The sequence below is a fragment of the Mustelus asterias genome, chromosome 17, assembly GCF_964213995.1.
Source record: "Mustelus asterias chromosome 17, sMusAst1.hap1.1, whole genome shotgun sequence".
In the NCBI taxonomy this organism is placed as follows: domain Eukaryota; kingdom Metazoa; phylum Chordata; class Chondrichthyes; order Carcharhiniformes; family Triakidae; genus Mustelus; species Mustelus asterias.
In genome coordinates this window covers 64,095,149-64,117,184 of record NC_135817.1, presented here as the reverse complement: position 1 = coordinate 64,117,184, position 22,036 = coordinate 64,095,149, and the positions used below count along the sequence as shown (strand labels likewise).

Here is a 22,036-nt window from a genome sequence, read left to right as displayed (position 1 = left end):
GAGTTATCACTTTGCTGACAAGTCTGTCACGTGGCACTTTATCAACTGTCTTTTGGCAGTCCATGTACACCGCATTGACATCATTACCCTTATCGACCCTCTACGTTACCTCTTCAAAAACTCCAGCAAGTTAGTTAAACATGATTTTCCCTTAACCATGCTGGTTTTCCTTAATTAAGCCGCATTTGTGACTGCTAATTTTGTCCCAAATTATTGTTTTCAAATTTCCACATCCAAAGTTAAACTGACTGGACTGTGTTGCCTTTGACTTTGGTTTCTCAAGGACGGCCCATTAGCACTTCATATCCCGGCTGATATCTGAACTATGAGTGAGGATTGGAGCGCTCCTGTCTCCTGTAAAGTTTCCTTGAGAGTATTGTAGATAAAGTAGTTAATGGGGAGATTTCAGCAATGTACCTTATTTGGTATCTGGAACACTTAGGGAGAAGGTTCCACAATAATTGCCTTCGCCGAATCTAAGTTGCATGTGCTTAAACATGCTACTCGTCAAATTTTATGACCCCTCTTCACAATAATGAAAACTTGTATTCATATACAGCCAGTGACATGTCACAAGGTGTTTCACATTAATCAAGCAAGCATTGACAATGAGCCACGTATGGAGATATTAGGATAGATGAATGAAAGCTTAATTAAAGAGGTTTTAAGGAGCATCTTAAAGGAAGAAAGTGAGGTAGCAAGGCAAAGGAGTGCAAAGGGGAAATTCCGAAGTTTAGGTCCCAGGCACAGACCATTGATGGAACAACTAAAATCAGGGATGCTGGAAAGGTTGGAATTGGAAGAGTGTAGATTGTGGGGTTGTGGGACTGGAACAGATCTGGGAGGGGTGAGGCATAAAGAAAGGAATTTTAAAATAATCATGCTACTGGACAGGGAGTCATTCCAGGTCAGCAAACACATGGGTGAGCAGGACTTGGTGAGATTTAAAACTTGGATAGCAGAGGATGACCTCAAGTTAATGGATCTCAGGATAGGGTGGCACGGTGGCACAATGGTGAGCACTGCTGCCTCACAGCGCCAGGGATCCAGGTTCAATTCCCAGCTTGGGTCACTGTCTGTGGCAGAGTCTGTACATTCCCCCCGTGTCTGCGTGGATTCCCTCCAGGTGCTCCAGTTCCTTCCACAGTCTGAAAGACGTGCTGGTTAGGTGCATTGGCCATGCTAAATTCTCCCTCAGTGTACCTGAACAGGCACTGGAATGTGGCGACTAGGGGATTTTCACAGTAACTTCATTGCAGTGTTAATGTAAGCCGACTTGTGACACTAGTAAAATAAACCTTAAACTTAAAATGTGACCTCAGATTAATGGATCTCGCGATAAAATGTGACACCAAGGCTATGAACAAACTAGAACCATAGAGATATGCAGCATGGAAACAGACCCTTCGGCCTAACTCATCCACGCCAAAACTAATTTAATCTCAGACTGTTAGAAGGGAATGAATGGTAGCCAGGAAATGGAATCTGGAGCGGGGACTAAAATCAATGGCTTCAATCTTCCCGATATTTAATTGGAGGGAATTTCTGCTCAACCAGCACTGAATGTCAGGCAAGCCGTGTGATCATTTAGCAACTGCTGAAAAATGCGGTGGTGGGATCGAGCTGGGTGTCGCCAGAGTTCATGTGAAAACTAATGCTGTGCTTTCTGACTGAGGGCCAGCATGGAGAAGAGAAATAGAAGGAGGCTTAGGGTAGATTTAAAGGTCACGGTGCAGGAGCAGGAAGATTGCAAGCAATCCTCTGGATACAATTCGAAAGATAAGAATGGAATCAGGGGACAGCAGTACCACTCAGCTAGGCAACAGTGGGAGGCGCTGGGAGCAGATGTTATGGCCAATCATGTCAGAGACTGCAGACAGGTCAAGAAGAATGAGGAGGGATGGGTTACCTTCATCACGGTCAAGTAGAATGTCATATGTGACTTTGATAAGAACAGTTTCAGTACTGTGAGAAATTTGCATGCTCTCTCTGTGTTTGCGTGGTTTACTCTGGGTGCTCCGGTTTCCTCCCACAGTCCAAAGATGGGCAGGTTAGGTTGATTGGCCATGCTAAATTGCCTCTTAGTGTTGGGGCGGCACGGTAGCACAGTGGTTAGCACCGCTGCTTCACAGCTCCAGGGACCTGGGTTCGATTCCCGGCTCGGGTCACTGTCTGTGTGGAGTTTGCACATTCTCCTCGTGTCTGCGTGGGTTTCCTCCGGGTGCTCCGGTTTCCTCCCACAGTCCAAAGATGTGCAGGTTAGGTTGATTGGCCATGATAAAATTGCCCCTTAGTTTCCTGAGATGCGTAGGTTAGAGGGATTAGTGGATAAAATATGTAGGGATATGGGGATAGGGCCTGGGTGGGAGTGGTCGGTGCAGACTTGATGGGCCGAATGGCCTCTTTCTGCACTGTAGCGTTCTATTCTATTCTATTCTAGAGGGGTCAGCGGGTAAATATATGGGGTTACACCGATAGGGCCTGGGTGGGATTATTGTCAGTCCAGGCTTGATGGGCCTAATGGCCTCCTTCTGCCGGGTAGGGATTCTATGACTGTGGCAGTGGTAAAAACCAGATAGGAGGGATATTAACAAGGCATTCCAGGAAAAATGCAAATTTACTTGGGAGATGACAACACGCTCAAGGACTTGAGAGGAAAATAGGTTTGCAAGGATGGTGGGATCGAGGGTTGAGATTTTGAGGAGAAGCGTGATGATGACAGATTGAAATGGTAGAAGCTCAATATGTGAAGAGAGAGAATCTTGAACAATATTAGCTGTCACTCAGACCAGGGAGGGAAGTTGGACAATCAGCAGTTTAGTGAGAATAGAACTGAGAAAGCTGGAGGTGGGTCCCGTGGACAAGGTGATCTCAGAGAGGAGAGATAGGAGCAAGATAAGACATAAGGGGTGGAACAAGTTGAGATGCTCAAAGGAGAAGTAGTTGCCAGAGCAAGGAGCCAGGCCAAGGTGAGATTTGGTAATCAAAAGTGAAAATGCTGGAAAATCTCAGCAGGTCTGGCAGCATCTGCAAGGAGAGAAAAGAGCTGACGTTTCAAGTCCAGACGACCCTTTGTCAAAGCTGGTCTTCTGGACTCGAAACGTCAGCTCTTTTCTCTCCTTACAGAAGCTGCCAGACCAGCTGAGATTTTCCAGCATTTTCTCTTTTGGTTTCAGATTCCAGCATCCGCAGTAATTTGCTTCTATCCAGTGAGATTTGGTAATAATTGCCATACCGCCATTGTGACAGTCTGGAATGGGTGAATGGTGGAATATTTGGTGAGTTGGAAGGACTTCCTCAAAGAGAAAGGTATCGTCGCCTGATGGAGGTAATTGTGGAACGAGGATAAAGGAGGTGTACAGTGTCAGTGGCAGAATGGAAAGAGGATAGTGAAGCAGGAGGACACCATCAAATCAACAGAGGCACATCCTAAAAAAGAGGGACCTACCACCTTGATTCAGGTGCACACTTATGGTAGGAGACCCTTAATAATGTAGCATTGGCCTCACCATCAACAATCTCCCCCCACTGAATCAGATGTAGAAACCAGCCAGTTCTCTCATTGGTTTAGAAAGTTAGGAATCAGTTCATTACTTTCTCAATTTCTCTTCTGTTTTACCTTGATGGACCAATGGCATCAGATAGACCAGCAGAGGAGAACCATCTTGAAAACAAATGGAACCAAAGTGTAGCATTATCACATTTTACACTAGACAGTCATCTTTTGGATCTAAACATAAGTTGCAATGCATTAAACCATTGCCCATTGCTTCCTTCGGCATCCATGCGTGAGGTTCAATAAGTTATCTCAACACAGCCATGAAATGTTTCACATTTTTAATACTCAGCAGAGTGGAGATAGAACATAGAACATAGAACATTACAGCGCAGAACAGGCCCTTCGGCCCACGATGTTGCACCGACCAGTTAAAAAAAAAACTGTGACCCTCCAACCTAAACCAATTTCTTTTCGTCCATGAACCTATCTACGGATCTCTTAAACGCCCCCAAACTAGGCGCATTTACTACTGATGCTGGCAGGGCATTCCAATCCCTCACCACCCTCTGGGTAAAGAACCTACCCCTGACATCGGTTCTATAACTACCCCCCCTCAATTTAAAGCCATGCCCCCTCGTGCTGGATTTCTCCATCAGAGGAAAAAGGCTATCACTATCCACCCTATCTAAACCTCTAATCATCTTATATGTTTCAATAAGATCCCCTCTTAGCCGCCGCCTTTCCAGCGAAAACAATCCCAAATCCCTCAGCCTCTCCTCATAGGATCTCCCCTCCATACCAGGCAACATCCTGGTAAACCTCCTCTGCACCCTCTCCAAAGCCTCCACATCCTTCCTGTAATGTGGGGACCAGAACTGCACACAGTACTCCAAGTGCGGCCGCACCAGAGTTGTGTACAGTTGCAACATAACGCTACGACTCCTAAATTCAATCCCCCTACCAATAAACGCCAAGACACCATATGCCTTCTTAACAACCTTATCTACTTGATTCCCAACTTTCAGGGATCTATGCACACATACACCTAGATCCCTCTGCTCCTCCACACTATTCAAAGTCCTCCCGTTAGCCCTATACTCAACACATCTGTTATTCCTACCAAAGTGAATTACCTCACACTTCTCCGCATTAAACTCCATCCGCCACCTCTCGGCCCAACTTTGCAACCTGTCTAAGTCTTCCTGCAAACTACGACACCCTTCCTCACTGTCTACCACACCACCGACTTTGGTGTCATCAGCAAATTTGCTAATCCACCCAACTATACCCTCATCCAGATCATTAATAAATATTACAAACAGCAGTGGCCCCAAAACAGATCCCTGAGGTACACCACTTGTAACCGCACTCCATGATGAATATTTACTATCAACCACCACCCTCTGTTTCCTATCCGCTAGCCAATTCCTGATCCATTTTCCTAGATCACCCCCAATCCCATACATCTGCATTTTCTGCAGAAGCCTACCATGGTGAACCTTATCAAACGCCTTACTAAAATCCATATATACCACGTCCACTGCCTTGCCCCCATCCACCTCCTTGGTCACTTTCTCAAAAAACTCAATAAGGTTAGTAAGGCACGACCTACCTGCCACAAAACCATGCTGACTATCACCTATCAATTCATTACTCTCCAAATAACTATAAATCCTATCCCTTATAATTTTTTCCAACATCTTGCCGACAACAGAAGTGAGACTCACCGGTCTATAATTCCCGGGGAAGTCTCTGTTCCCCTTCTTAAACAATGGGACAACATTCGCTAACCTCCAATCTTCTGGTACTATACCAGAGGCCAACGACGACCTGAAGATCAGAGCCAGAGGCTCTGCAATCACTTCTCTTGCCTCCCAGAGAATCCTTGGATAAATCCCATCCGGACCAGGGGATTTATCTATTTTCAGACCTTCCAGAATATCCTGCACATCCTCCTTATCAACTGTAATACTGTCTATTCTACTCCCTTGCAACCCAGTGTCCTCCTCAGCTATATTCATGTCCCCTTGCGTGAACACCGAAGAGAAATATTGGTTCAATGCTTCACCAATCTCCTCCGGTTCCACACATAACTTCCCTCTGCCATCTATAACTGGCCCTAAACTTGCCCTAACCAACCTTCTGTTCTTGACATACCTATAGAACGCCTTAGGATTCTCTTTAACCCTATCCGCCAGAGTCTTCTCATGTCCCCTTTTAGCCCTTCTAAGCTCGCTCTTCAACTCCCTCTTAGCCAATCTAAAGCTTTCTAGTGCACTACCCGAGTGCTCACGTCTCATCCGAACATAAGCCTCCTTTTTCTTTTTAACCAACAAAGAAACTTTTTTGGTGCACCACGGTTCCCTAGCCCTACCAATTCCTCCTTGCCTGACAGGGACATACCTATCACAGACTCGCAGTAGCTGCTCCTTGAAAAAACTCCACATGTCGGACGTTCCCAGTCCCTGTAATCTCCTAGTCCAACCTATGTTTCCTAATTCTCTCCTAATAGCCTCATAATTACCCTTCCCCCAGCTAAAACCACTGGCCCGAGGTTCATGCCTATCCCTTTCCATCACTAAGGTGAACATAACCGAATTGTGGTCACTATCACCAAAATGCACACCAACTTCCAAGTCTAGCACCTGGTCTGGCTCATTTCCCAGCACCAGATCCAATATAGCCTCACCTCTAGTTGGCCTGTCTACATACTGAGTCAAAAAACCTTCCTGCACGCTTTGAACAAAAACTGACCCCTCTAACGAGCTAGAGCTATAACAATTCCAGTCAATATTAGTCAAGTTAAAATCCCCCATAACAATTGCCCTATTACTTTCACTCCTAAGCAGGATTGACTCCGCAATCCTTTCCTCAACCTCTCTAGAACTTTTAGGAGGTCTATAAAAGACTCCCAACAGGGTGACCTCTCCTCTCCTATTTCTAATCTCCGCCCATACTACCTCAACAGATAAGTCCTCATCAAACCTCCTCTCTGACACTGTGATACAATCTCTGACCAATAATGCTACCCCTCCCCCTCTTCTACCTCCTTCCCTACTTCGACTAAAACATTTGAACCCCGGGACCTGCAGCATCCATTCCTGCCCCTGCTCTATCCATGTCTCTGAAATAGCCACAACATCGAAGTCCCAGGTACTGATCCACGCTGCAAGTTCACCCACTTTATTGCGAATACTCCTGGCATTGAAGTATACACATTTCAAACCCTGCTCCACCCCACCTCTGCAATGCCGTGCATTGCAGTCCCCATCCATGCATCCCTCACTTTCAGCCCCACTACTCAGGATCCCTCCCCCCCCCCGAATCAGTTTAAACCTCCCTGCATGGCCTTAGCAAATTTACCCCCCAGGATATTGGTCCCCTTCTGATTAAGGTGTAGACCATCCTTCTCATAGAGGTCACACCTTCCCCAGTACGAGCCCCAATTGCTTAAGTACCTGAACCCCTCCCTCCTGCACCATCCCCTCAGCCATGAATTCAAACCTTCCCTCTCCCTATTCCTCTCTAAACTATCCCGTGGTACAGGCAAGAGTCCAGAGATAACCACTCTGTCAGTCTTGGCCTTTAGTTTCCACCCCAACTCCATAAATCCCTGCCTAATATCCCCTTCCCCTATCCTCCCTATGTCGTGTGTCCCCACATGTACAATAACTTGTGGTTTATCTCCCTCCCCCCTAAGAGTCCTGAATACCCTGTCAGACACATCCCGGACCCCAGATGGGTTCACAGAACCCCTACAGTGCAGAAGGAGGCCATTCGGGCCATCGAGTCTGCACCGACCACAATCCCACCCTGGCCCTATTCCCGTAACCCCACATGTTTACCCTGCTAATTCCCTGACACTAGGGTCAATTTAGCACGGCCAATCAACCTAACCCACAACTTTGGACTGTGGGAGGAAACCGAAGCACCTGAAGGAAAGCCACGTAGACATAGGGAGAACATGCAAACTCCACACAGACAGTGACCGGAGGCCGGAATTGAACCCGGGTCTCTGGCGCTGTGAGTCAGCGGTGCGATCCACTGTGCCACCGTGCCGCCCAGGCACCTTCTAGAATTTTAATCACTTCTGTATACCTTTTGAAGTTCACATTTATTTGTTTAGACCAAGTTGCCACGCGTATATGGAAAACGGCTGTGGTACAACTGGTGAATGAGCTATTTTTCTCCATAGATCCTAGTTATCCAAATCCTAAGGATCAGATTTCTCGGTGAACTGATACTGTTTATGAGAAGGCCAAAGCCAAAGGAAATGCCGGTTATTATTACATGGACGGAACATCAGATATCGATGAAATAGAATCACTTGCTAAGTGCAAGTCATAAAACCTGCCTAACGTTTAGTGCTGACTGCTTAATGGAATCATTCAGCTAAGAAATTTAAATTGGCTCTGTAAGTCCAGACAATTCTCTTGAAATAAATCATCATCTCGACACCATTCTTCAAATACTAGGACAGTTCAAATTAAGTCACTTGTTGGAGTACAAGTGGGTTTGTAAGCAGGCCCTCTGAGCAGGAACAGCTTAGGTAGGTGAATTGTTTTAGAAGACTTATTGCTCCTTTCCCCCTGCCTTCCCACAGGCCAGCGTTTTAACACAGAGCTGGAAATCTAGACCAAGAGAAAGGTTTAGACCTCTTAAGCTCTGGTTCTGAGAGGCAATTAGAATCCCAAAGTCACTTTAATGCAAAATCCCATTGTTCAGTCCAATGCCAGTGTGTCAGGAAACGTAGTGGGATTCGTTTCTCAGAGTCAGCTGATGGGCCTTTCAGATTTGGGTCACAGGATCCATGTATCATTGTGCGGTTTGGATTCCAGCTTCTCGTTCCCAGATCGCATCTTCCTCACACTTCTTTGCCGACTTTTTTTCTCCCTTGCTAATCTCGCTTTCTTATCATGAGTTTTACGACGGACACTTGCATTCGGATGGAGGAACGCTTGGAGGAAGGAGAACAGCAGTTTCAGTTGTCAGTGGCAATAGTATTTGCACCTATCAGAACACAGCACGTGAGGGAGTTGTCTGCTGGATTTAGCATTTAGTACGAACAGGCCAAGAGTTCATGGGTGGGATTTTTCCAAAATGGTGGTGGAACCGTCGTTGGGATGGTCAGTCAGATGTCCAGTGAACATGAAGTGGGACTTTGCCCACATCATTGCAACTGAGTACAATTAAGAGGCAATAGGCTGGGGAGGCAGCAGAGTTAGTCTGCCACACTGCCTGCTGGCAGCTCTGGAGCCTCACCTGTCCCATTGAGAGAGGTACTTGTTGGCGAGGCTGCTAGCAGAATGCAAAACCACCTCAAAACAGAGGCACTCTCAGAACATAAGCACTTTATAAAGCGCCAATCAGGTGAATGGAAGGAAGACCTCTCCAGCTTCGGGATCATGGAGGTGCTAAAATGCTGAAGGCCTGGGAAAGTCAACCTTACTTCAGTCTTTATTGATACACACTGACTGTCCACTTGCAATCAGTGTTTCTATTTTGAATCCAATTTGACTCTTCTTCGGAACTCTTCGATCAACATCATCAACTTGCTTGGGGGTCACTATTGACAGAAAACTGAACTGGACCAGCCATATAAATGCTGTGGGTCAGAGGCTGGAATTCTGAGGTAAGTAACTCATTTCCTGACTCCTCAAAGCCTGTCCACCAACTACAAGGCCCACGTCAGGAGTGTGATGGAATACTCTCCACTTTACGGATTGACTGCAGCACCAACAGCACTCAAACAACTTGACACCATCCATTGCAAATCAGCCCCCTTGATTGGCACTCTCCGCACCACCTTAAACATTCACTCTGCTCCCCGTACCCCTCCCTCCCCCCTGACCCTCCCCGGCCCTCCCCAACCATATATGCATAGCAGTCGCAATGTGTACCATCTACAGGAAGCATTGCAGCCAATCATCAAGACTACTTTGACAGCACTGTCCGAACCTGCGATCCCTGCCATCTAGAAGAATAAGGGCAGCAGATGCATGGGAACCCCACCAGCTGGAATTTCCCCTTCAAGCCGCATGTTGTCCTGAATTGGAAATATAACACTGTCGCTGGGCCAACATCCCCTATCCTAACAGCTCCGTGGGTGTACCTACAACAGATGGACACAGCAGTTCAAGAAGCCAGTTCACCACCACCTTCACAAGGGATGCAATAAATGTTGACCTAGCCAGCGACACCCATATCCCATGAAAGGATGAAAATATTATAGTGTATACTTCACAACTCGGTCATGTAGAGGGACCTGTGTTTGGAGCGGGCAGCAGTAATCCTGATCAAATTAGGAAGATTAGGGGCAAGGCAAAAAAGCCACAGGAGACAGAGGGTCCATAGGACTCTTGAATCGGCCTTGCAGGTAGAGGAGGTGGTTAAGAAGGCGTATGATGTGCTGGCCTTCATCAATCGAGGGATTGAGTTTAGGAGTCGGGAGATAATGATGCAGCTTTATAAGACCCTCGTCAGACCCCACTTGGAGTACTGTGCTCAGTTCTGGTCGCCTCATTACAGGAGGGATGTGGAAATGATTGAAAGGGTGCAGGGAAGATTTACAAGGATGTTGCCTGGATTGGTTGGCATGCCTCATGAGGATAGGTTGAGGGAGCTCGGTCTTTTCTCCTTGGAAAGACGAAGGATGAGAGGTGACCTGATAGAGGTGTACAAGATGTTGAGAGGTATAGATCGGGTGGATTCTCGGAGGCTTTTTCCCAGGGCTGAAATGGCTGCTACGAGAAGACACAGGTTTAAGGTGCTGGGGAGTAGGTACAGAGGAGATATCAGGGGTAAGTCTTTCACTCAGAGGGTGGTGGGTGAGTGGAATCGGCTGCCGTCAGTGGTGATGGAGGCAAACTCGATAGAGTCTTTTAAGAGACTTCTGGATGAGTACATGGGACTTAATAGGATTGAGGGTTATAGGTAAGCCTATATATAAGCCTAGGTAGGTAGGGACATGACCGGCGCAACTTGTGGGCTGAAGGGCCTGTTTGTGCTGTATTTTTTCTATGTTCTATGTTCTAAGTCACGAATCTGCAGCAAGAGATATGAGAAATATCAATGCAATTCAGATAACATGTTTTAAAGTTTAAAGTAAAGTTTTTAAAGTTTATTTATTAGTCACAAATAAGGCTTACATTAACATTGCAATGAAGTTACTTTGAAATTCCCCTTGTCGCCACACTTTGGCACCTGTTCGGGTCCATGCACCTAACCAGCACGTCTTTCAACCTGTGGGAGGAAACCGGAGCACCCGGAGGAAACCCATGCAGACACAGGGAGAACGTGCAGACTCCACACAGACAGTGACCCAAGCCGGGAATCGAACCCGGGTCCCTGGCGCTGCGAGGCAGCAGTGCTAACCACTGTTTACTCTCCTGCTCTGACAACTTGCATGAAGTCCATACGCATAAGCAGTCATTATCTCATCCTTCACCAGATGCTTAATCCTGCATTAAAGAACATAAAACTATTCAGCTAACTTCTAAATCAATAATCCACAGGCAATCGAGATCAGAATCTGCTATAAAACCACACTGTGGATCAAATGCCAAATGTAATAAAGATGATGAATTTCAATCTCAATTAGAATATTTGCTTTCTGCTAAATTTTTCATCCAATTGTCAATTCATGTGCCCTTCTTATAAGCAAGGTTTCGAAGCCCCCAATGCTCTCAGCTAAGCTGCCAGTAGACTGCTGCTGCTGTTCCTCATGTCACAGCCACAAGAACATAAAAAGAAGACCTTGAGATACTTGATGAATTCTGGATGTTAGAGCCTGTGGCCAGTTGGAACACTATGGCTGCTGCTATCTGGGTAGCCTGGCCCAGCAGAGCTGCTGAAATTATGCTGGGTATTTCTCGACGGGGTGGGTAGGTTTCCTCTGGACCTAATGCCATGGAAGCACACATCTCTTTGATCCAAGGTGGACACCTGTCTCTTCAAGTTGGAGCCCATCCCAGTTTCAAAGGGCTGCAACATTGCCTCCTGTAGCGAGGGCCTAACTATAGCATTTCTGGAGCTGTTTGCTCTTTCCAAGGTAGGCTGCATGGTGTTGATTCTGTGTGAGATAATAGCACACAGGCTGGCTGAGTGCTTTTCATACCTCCAGCCAACCATAATACTGAGACTTCTTGGCAGGTCTTCAATGTCTCATATCTCTCCCTTGTGAGAGGCAAGCACTTATCCTCTTGTCACTCCATCTGAGGTCCTCATTTGCAGCTTTCTCAGCAGATCTGGAGCAGATCTTGCCCTCTCGTGAGCTCCTTACTGGACCACCACTGCTGCTTGCATCAGTTGCTGCTCACTTATGCTGGGCGCTTTGCCAATTACTGTAGACCATCAATCCAAGAAAGCAAGAATTTGTCGTACATGATCACAGAATGTCCCAAGGAGTTCTATAGCCAATAAAATGCTGCCATGTAGGAAATGCCAATTTGCGCACATCAAGCTCCCACAGACAGCAATGTTATAACCAAATTATACGTTTTTATGATGTTAATTAAGGGATAAATATTGGCCAGGGTGTTGGGGCTGAGGCACCTGCTCTTTTTAGAAATAGTACCATGGGATCATTTATCTACCACAGTATCATAGAATCCCTACAGTGCAGAAGGAGGCCATTCGGCCCATCGAGTCTGTATCGACCACAATCCCACCCAAGCCCTATCCCCATAACCCCATGCTTTTATCCTAGCTAGTCCCCCTGACACTAAGGGGCAATTTAGAATGGCCAATCCACCTAACCCACACATCTTTGGACTGTGGGAGGAAACTGGAGCACCCAGAGGAAACCCACGCAGACACGAGGAGAACATACAAACTCTGCACAGGCAGTGACCCAAGCTGGGAATCGAACCCGGGCCCCTGGCGCTATAAGGCAGCAGTGCTAACCACTGTGCCACCATGCCATCCCTGAGGGAGAAAGTAGGACCTTGGTTTAGCTTGTCATCCGTTTTCCTTACTATTTCCTGTGACTTTTGTGCTCAAGTGTCTGCAGCATGGCTTTAACTAACAACCTTCTGATTCAGAGAAGAGATTGCTTTCACCTGAGTCTCATGGTGGCAATCGGGGCTTCCTATTTATCCAGCCTACCTGATTCAATCCAGCCCTGAATTCAATTCTATGCAGTGGGCCATAACAACAATGTAAAACACTTGAAATGCTACTCAGGGGAGGATCCAGTCATTCCAGCCACAGTGCTGTGCAGAGCTCATTCATCCCCTACCATTGATGGATGTGGCAGGTTGCTTGGCTGAGATCACATGCCACCAGCAGAGGTTTGTTGATTGTGAGGTGATATTGGGCACAACCTGAAGACCCATGTCAAGGTGTTAAAGCATTGACTATTCAAGAGGAAATTAGATATAGCTCTTCAGGCTAAAGGGATCAAGGGATATGGGGGGAAGGGGGGGGATCAGGATATTGAATTTGATGATCAACCAGGATCAAAATGTATGGTGGAGCAGGCTTGATGAGCTGAATGGCCTACTCCTGGTTCCAGTTTCCAAGTTTCTATTAACATTTTCTAAAACAGCACCATGGTTGGAATGACTGGATCCTCCCTTCAGTAGCATTTCAAGTGTTTTTACATTAACATTACTGTTATGGCCCACTATATTGTATCCCTCCATTCCCACTTCATTAAAATCTTATCTAGACAGCTATATGAACGGAGTGGGAATGGAGGGATACAAAAGAGTGGTCTAGTTTGGACTAGGGAGCGGCGCGGGCTAATTGTTCTTTGTTTCTCGTTTCAAGGCTTCATTCTATGATCATCTTGCTGGTGCCAGTACAGAGCGAGACTGCGGATAGTTGGGAACCTGTCTCGGGGGCAGGGAATTCAGATGGTGTTCGTAAAGCAGAAGTGGAAATGAATAGGGTTGGGAAGCATTTTCTGATCAGGGCCAGTGTGATCTCCTGGACTCGTTTCGATCGCCTCAGGGGGTCGGAGAGGAATTTCCCAGATTTTTTTTTCCCCATATTGGCCCTGGGGTTTTCACTCTGGGTTTTCGCCTCTCCCTGGAGATCACATGGTCTGGAATGGGGGGGTGGGGGTGAGTTAATAGGTTGTGATGAACAAAGCATCGTAGCTGTGAGGGACAGCTCGGTGGATAGGATATTAGGATGTAGATAGGCTGGAAAATTGGTCGGGGATCCTGGATTCAGGATTCAATCCTGGACCAGGGAGCGGCGCGGGCTTGGAGGGCCGAAGGGCCTGTTCCTGTGCTGTATTATTCTTTGTTCTTTATATTGAATCAAAAAAGGTTTATTTTCCTTCAATAATATATGCACAGCAGCGAATTTAAACAGAGATTATGGGTGGGATTCTACAACCTTGCCCGTCCCAAAACCATAAAACCTGCCTGAGGTCAATGGACCTTTTCATGTTTCCCCCCTTGCCCGCTCTGATTCCTGTGGTGGACAGGGCGGTAAAATTCCAGCCTATAAAATTCCAGCCTATACTTCTGTGTTTTCATTGAATGGTGTGGCTCTTATTTTAACTCACTGAGGAATAGTAATGTTTAACTTCCATTTTCGAGATTTTGAAAATGGTTCTCGAGATGGATTTATGAGGTGCTTATGCACTCGAGATTATTGAGGAACGTACTAGATAACAATTGTATTCGCATTGACTGAAATACACACGCGCGCTGAGATAGTGAGCCATTATTGTGATAAAATTAAGATGGTCACAAAATGAAATTTGATAAGCTTAAAATATTCACATCTAGAATTGATTTTTAAAAATTGTAACTTTTCCTGTTCAATGTTGGATTTGATCGAATAGGCAAGTGATACATTAATTTATTAGTTATGAGGAGGCGATGGCCTAGTGGTATTATCGCTCGACTATTAATCCAGAAATCTAGCTGATGTTCTGGGGACCTGGGTTTGAATCTCGCCACGGCAGCTGGTGCAATTTGAATTCAGTAGAAAATATCTGGAATTAAGTATCTACTGATGACCATGAAACCGTTGTCAATTGTTGTAAAAACCCACCTGGTTCACTAATGTCCTTTCGGTAAGGAACTCTGCCTTCCTTACCCGGTCTGGCCTACAGATGACTCCAGATCCATTGCAATGTGGTTGACTCTCAACTGCCCTCCAGGGGTAACTAAGAATGGGCAATAAATGTTGGCCAGCCAATGACGCCCATGTTCCACGAATGAATAAAAAAAAGTTTCCAAAACTGTAACCATGGGTCAAGTAAGTATAGATGTGGAGATGCCGGCGTTGGACTGGGGTAAACACAGTAAGAAGTTTAACAACACCAGGTTAAAGTCCAACAGGTTTATTTGGTAGCAAAAGCCACACAAGCTTTCGAGGCTCGAAAGCCTCGAAAGCTTGTGTGGCTTTTGCTACCAAATAAACCTGTTGGACTTTAACCTGGTGTTGTTAAACTTCTTACTCAAGTAAGTATAAACATTTTCTAGGTGTAAATAAGTGTTTAAAAGAGTTCTTGATGGTTAAAAAAAAATGATTGAATGCCAGGCAGTTTGATTGGCGATTTCATAAAACAAAACTAAAAGGCAAACAGGTCGTGACCGAATAAATTCAAAACAGGAAGTGCCTGCTACTGTACCTAACAACTTCTGATTGAGGACTTACAGCTCACAAAGGCAGTCCTGGGAGTTTACTACAGTGCCAAATGTTCCCCTTGGCAGGAATAAACACTGCTGTTAGAAATTAAGAATTATAAGCAGCGATGGAAATCGGAAACTTCTCTCTTTGGGCCAAGACTAAGCAGTTTGAGTTTTGTCCCTGTCTGTAACCAGAGAACAACAAGCCCATACCAACTGCTCCAGGCTGCAGTATATTAAAAGGAAGCAATCCTTTCCAATCTGGCTAAAACTGAGTTTGTTTTGAGCGAAGAATCCAATTATGGTATTAGTGGAAGGGAAGTCACGCAAGGAACATATATAATCTAAAGAAATTACCAGGATAAATCAGTTTCCAAAACAGATTATTTTTAAATTTATGAACAAAGGGTTTCTTTTGTCGTATTTTTTGTTTTTTTCTTAACTTTACCACACTCGTCATATTGGGTGAATAATGTTTTCACACAGTCTCAGCACTTCCAGATCAGGCATAACTGAACTATCTTCAGAGGGCAGAACTTTCACCCTTGAGTCAGGAGCGTAGAGCCAACAAAATTCCCAACTCTGCAAATCCCACTCTGGATGTTCAAACTTTCTTCAGGGGGATAGTGGTCATGTGGGTTCTGGGGAAGTAAAGGATGGGAAGGGGGATTTGTTAATAGAGGTGAGCCCCAGTCTCCCTGGAAAGAGTTTCCAGGTACCCACAGGGGATGTCAGGTGTGGAAGCAGTGGGCTGTGTGGAAGGCCAGTCTCATGCCCTCACCATTCACTCCCCACCATGCTACCCATGCCCCATCCATGCTAACTCATACAATCTCATGCTTCCCCACCCATCTCCCATGGCCCCCATAGCCTCAATGCCAAACTATGTCCCATACCCACACTCATAACTCTTCACATCCCAATGCCTACCTTTGCTCCCTACCCACCCCCTATGGGCCTTCATACCCCTATGCCCCTCTAACTACCCCTCAATTTCCATTCACACCCTAATCTCAACCTATGCCCCCAATCCACCCCTTACAGTCCTACATGCCCTTTGCCCCTCTACCCAAGTTTCAATGACCTTTCATACCGCCATGCCAACCTATGTCCCTCTACCCTTCATGCCCCTATATACACCTGCTAACTTAGTTCCAATTCATGCCAGCCAATGCTCGTCACCAACCACCCTTTGCCATTATACACTCCATGCCAATTGACCCAGTATCTACCATGGGAAAACCATAGGAACCATGTTGAAATTAAACAAATTAAAGTGCTAAATATCTATTGCAATTATTTTATAAGAAAACACTCATTCATAAAAAAATTCAATACATTTAAATTCCTTCAACTTCTTTATCTCTTATAAAAGTAAACATTTTATTAAAATACTTAATTCTTTATGAAAACACACATTTGTAAACATAGCCGCACATCAAAGACTTTATAATGACTTGGAATTATCTATCAAACTGTGAATTGACAGGCACCTCACTGATAATGATAAATTGTGTAATGAGACATGTAGCACTAATCCTATAATGATAACCCTCAGGCTTAGCATACAGAATGAAATTGCAAGAACTGATTTTTTTTTAAGAGTACATACTTTTTTTAATTTAAAGGGCAGGAACTTTAAGTCCTCAAAAGCTTGAAAGTTCAACAGAGTCTATTCATATTTTACACACATTCATGTCTACTCTTAGCAATCACAACAGACACTTTACCTCTCCAAAAAGGAGTGCTGCCTCTATCATTAGCGCCATTTCTAAATTTATATTTTGCTATGGAGTACACATGAATCAAAGCATTGAGGGGAGTCCCCGTATAAATCGTAGAATCTTGGATCATACAGCGCAGAAGGGGCTTTTCAGCCCATCGAGTCCACACCGACACATTAGAAACACCTGAACTCCCACCTAATCCCATTTGCCAGCACTTGCTATGCTTCTTAAACAAGTCCAGGCAACAGAAAACAGATGGAGCTCTGGAGGAATACAGAGAGAGTAGGAAAGAACTCAAACGGGGAGTTAGAAGGGCAAAAAGAGGTCACGAGATGTTCTTGGCAGGCAGGATTAAGGAGAATCCTAAGGCATTCTTTTCATACGTTAGGAACAAAAGAGTTGTCAGGGAGAAAATCGGACCTCTCAGGGACAAAGGAGGAGAATTATGCTTAGAGCCCAAGGGAATAGGGGAGATCCTAAATGAATACTTTGCATCGGTATTCACGAAGGAGAGGGGCGTGTTAACCGGGAGTGTCTCGGAGGGAGGTGTTGACCCGTTAGAGAAAATCTCCATTACAAGAGAGGAAGTGTTAGGTTTTTTAGGGAACATTAAAACTGACAAAGCCCCAGGGCCTGATGGCATCTATCCTCGACTGCTCAGGGAGATGAGAGATGAAATTGCTGGGCCTCTGACGGAAATCTTTGTCGCTTCTTTGGACACGGGTGAGGTCCCTGAGGATTGGAGGATAGTGAATGTGGTCCCGTTGTTTAAGAAGGGTAGCAGGGATAACCCAGGAAATTATAGGCCGGTGAGCTTGACGTCCGTGGTAGGTAAGTTGTTGGAGAGGATTCTTAGAGACAGGATGTATGTGCATTTAGAATGGAACAATCTCATTAGTGACAGACAGGATGGTTTTGTAAGAGGGAGGTCATGCCTTACAAATTTGGTGGAGTTTTTTGAGGCAGTGACAAAAACGGTTGATGAAGGAAGGGCCGTGGATGTTGTCTATATGGATTTCAGTAAGGCATTTGACAAGGTCCCACATGGCAGGTTGGTTAAGAAGGTTAAGGCTCATGGGATACAAGGAGAAGTGGCTAGATGGGTGGAGAACTGGCTTGGCCATAGGAGACAGAGGGTAGCGGTCGAAGGGTCTTTTTCCGGCTGGAGGTCTGTGACCAGTGGTGTTCCGCAGGGCTCTGTACTGGGACCTCTGCTATTTGTGATATATATAAATGATTTGGAAGAAGGTGTAACTGGTGTAATCAGCAAGTTTGCGGATGACACGAAGATGGCTGGACTTGCGGATAGCGAAGAGCATTGTCGGGCAATACAGCAGGATATAGATAGGCTGGAAAATTGGGCGGAGAGGTGGCAGATGGAGTTTAATCCGGATAAATGCGAAGTGATGCATTTTGGAAGAAATAATGTAGGGAGGAGTTATACAATAAATGGCAGAGTCATCAGGAGTATAGAAACACAGAGGGACCTAGGTGTGCAAGTCCACAAATCCTTGAAGGTGGCAACACAGGTGGAGAAGGTGGTGAAGAAGGCATATGGTATGCTTGCCTTTATAGGACGGGGTATAGAGTCTAAAAGCTGGAGTCTGATGATGCAGCTGTATAGAACGCTGGTTAGGCCACATTTGGAGTACTGCGTCCAGTTCTGGTCGCCGCACTACCAGAAGGACGTGGAGGCGTTAGAGAGAGTGCAGAGAAGGTTTACCAGGATGTTGCCTGGTATGGAGGGTCTTAGCTATGAGGAGAGATTGGGTAAACTGGGGTTGTTCTCCCTGGAGAATGAGGGGAGATCTAATAGAGGTGTACAAGATTATGAAGGGTATAGATAGGGTGAACGGTGGGAAGCTTTTTCCCAGATCAGAAGTGACGTTCACGAGGGGTCACGGGCTCAAGGTGAGAGAGGCGAAGTATAACTCAGATATTAGAGGGATGTTTTTTACACAGAGGGTGGTGGGGGCCTGGAATGTGCTGCCAAGTAGGGTGGTGGAGGCAGGCACGCTGACATCGTTTAAGACTTACCTGGATAGTCACATGAGCAGCCTGGGAATGGAGGGATACAAACGATTGGTCTAGTTGGACCAAGGAGCGGCACAGGCTTGGAGGGCCGAAGGGCCTGTTTCCTGTGCTGTACTGTTCTTTGTTCTTTGTTCTTTGTTCTGCTATTAGATTCCAACATCAGGAAGTACAGCTGCTCCTCAAATGGGTCAGCATGTCTTATTTAAAATCAAATAAATTCATCTGGGAAATGTAATAAAACAAATAATCGGTTTCAGTTTTTACTTGTCGGCCCATCTGTGAACACTACCATAGGGCAAAAAACACAGGAAAGCAGAAGCAAAAAAAAGTCTGCTCTGCTTCATTTAGGCAGAAATCAAACTGATTTGAAATACTTCCTTCAGCTGTTAAAAACACAGCAGTAGTGAGACATGCAAGACTGGAGAATTCTGACCAGTATCTTTAAATTTGCCCAGTTCTAAATTCTTTTTTTTTTCCTAATCTCAGATGTAAACCTCCCCAAACAACATCCCATAGGTTTTTAAACTATAATGAAATCCAGCAATGGTTACCACACTGGGCACCTATGAATTTTGGTGTTCTTTCCGACTTAGGATGGAGACATCTGGCTTCTCAAACACTCTTTCTCCAGGCACAACTTGTTGGGACTGGACACAGTTTGCAGCTGTGGGCTGCAGACTCAAAACACCTTTGCATAGGGTGATCTTCCTTCTGTCTTTCCCTTTTGATCTTCCCTTATCTGAACTAACCTTCTCAAAAACCACTCTTAATTACCTTTATTACCTGTTCTCCTTTTAGTGTGCAAGTGTACAATTCACCCCCATCACCTCTTTTGAACTTTTATCATCTTTTCTTTAACTTTTGACACTTTATCTCTACTGTTACCAACCTGCCTTAGGTAAATACATATTTATAGTGTTGCCAGGCTAATCAGCATATCAAAAACCTTAGTTTCATCACCCAGCCAACCTGTCTTTCTACAACTTCCAATTTTAAAATGGTTTGTTTTTAATCATACGACCACCAGAACACAACCCCGACTATTGGATTCCTTTTTTTTTCATTTTATCACGATTTCCTAATACAGGAAAACTCATAATTCCTGCTTTTACTGTGCATTAGTTTAAGAGTTTTGTGTTTGCGGGACCCTGGAACCACTTTGCCACATTCATGTTCTTATGACTAGGCCCATAATTAAGAAACTTATGAAATTCTAACAGGATTAAAGAATGTTCCCAATGGTGGGGGGAGTCCAGAACTAGGGATCATAGTTTGAGGAAAAGGGGTTGTTAGGACTGAGGTGAGGAGAAATTTCTTCACCCAGAGAGTGGCGATTGTGTGGAATTCACTACCACAGAAAGTAGTTGAGGCCAAAACGTTGCGTGATTTCAAGAAGGAATTAGATATAGCTCTTGGAGCTAAAGGGATTAAGTGATATGGGGGAAAGGGGGGGATCAGGATATTGAATTTGATGGTCAGCCACGATCAAAATGAATAGCAGAGCAGGCTCAAAGGGCCGAATGGCCTACTCGTGCTTCTAGTTAAAGTTAACTTAAAGTTAAAGTTTATTTCTTAGTCACAAGTAAGGCTAACATTAACGCTGCAATGAAGTTACTGTGAAATTCCCCTAGTCGCCACACTCCGGCACCTATTCGGGTCAATGTACCTAACCAGCACGTCTTTCAATCTGTGGGAGGAAACCGGAGCACCTGGAAGAAAGCCACACAGACACGGGGAGGGCGTGCAGACCCCACACAGACAGTGACCCAAGCCAGGAATTAAACCCGGATCCCTAGCGCTGTGAGGCAGCAGTGCTAACAACTGTGCCACCGTACCATTTCTATGTTTCTATCATATTATTGACTTAGGATCATGCTATGAAGGCAGAACATGTTTGAAATGTAATGGACACATGCAGTGAGACATATATCTTTTGATTCAGTTGTGGACTTCACAATTCTGAGGGGAAAAGAAAGGAACAAATTCTTTTTTTTAATTCATGACTGTCGTGTCTTCTCTTTCAGTGACATAATGAAGCTGGGAGTTACCCTTTCTGGACATCAGAAAAAGATAGTGAGCAGCATTAAGCAACTGGAAACACACACAAAGAACAGTCCGGTTGCCGTGTAAACTTCAAGTCAAGTCGTTGTGCAACAAGAGAGTTAACCAATGAGAAAGACACCGCAATGGTATGGCGACTGTTAATACAAAGGAGGCCACAAGATGGGAAATGGCTTTGGTCAGTTGGTGTGGTGTGTGAAAGACTTTCAAACTCTATTAAGTGTAAATGCCTTAAAAAAAAAGGAATGACGGCTCTGTTTTCTACCTTTTTTATATATTGAAAAAAAGGTGGTATGTTTAAGTATTATTTATGACGGTAAGAAAATTAAAATCTTGAAACCTTTCATCGGCAGGCAGGAGAAGGAAATCTAGTTCAAATCTGTCATGGGGAAGAAAGGAATTTCTTTTTGTTTTAAAAATAAAAGAAAAAAAATATTCTAGTTAGAGAGATAAATGAACTTTTGGACATTGGTAAGCCAACCTATGAGTTAGAAGCGGCAGACGCAAAGCAAGCTTGAGTGTGGCATTCAGTTGTTAAACTGGTTAAATTATTTCCTAAAACAAACCCGACAAGATTTGGCAATTGGTATCTCGCGGTGAACGGAAAGTTGAATGAGTATCTTACGGCATTATGTCTCAAATAATTAATAGACCATATTTTAGACTGCTGTCAAAGTGAAGACCCCTCCCAACTTTTCCTATTGTTCTGCCATGTTGGACTGTGCACAGATGATCATTAAACATTAGCCTGTACAAGGTAACCCAATTTCACGTATTCAAATGTTAATTCATTCTTTTTTTCAAAAAATGATCTGTTTCCCCCACAGTATTGAAAATTTTGTGAAATATGTATTATCTACATTAAATTTTTTATCTATTTTTGTCACAACATCTTGCCATTGCTCTTGTATTATGATTGTCTGCATTATTAATACATGCGCGTACGGATCACAGTCCGATGAGCCAAGGTGTTTAAATATTTATCTGAGAAATGTAGGGTGGGATTCTTCCCAGAAAATTCGAATTTGCGTAAAAACTGAAGTAAATCATGCTGGTTTTTTCAGCAGGAGTTTCAAAGTGAATCTCCCACGCTCTGTGCACTGGAGAGTGCACTAGTGTTC

At 44.8% G+C, this 22,036-nt stretch overlaps 1 protein-coding gene across 1 annotated transcript in view; it reads left to right on the top strand.

The window, feature by feature from the left end:
• epha3 (eph receptor A3) overlaps nt 1–21,818 on the top strand; it is a 327,186-nt gene extending 305,368 nt beyond the window's left edge. The window contains exon 17 of the mRNA XM_078232846.1: nt 20,879–21,818. Coding sequence (XP_078088972.1) covers nt 20,879–20,984 — 106 coding nt within the window. The 3' untranslated portion in view covers nt 20,985–21,818. The remainder of the gene's footprint in view (nt 1–20,878) is intronic.
• Nucleotides 21,819–22,036: the final 218 nt, after the last annotated feature.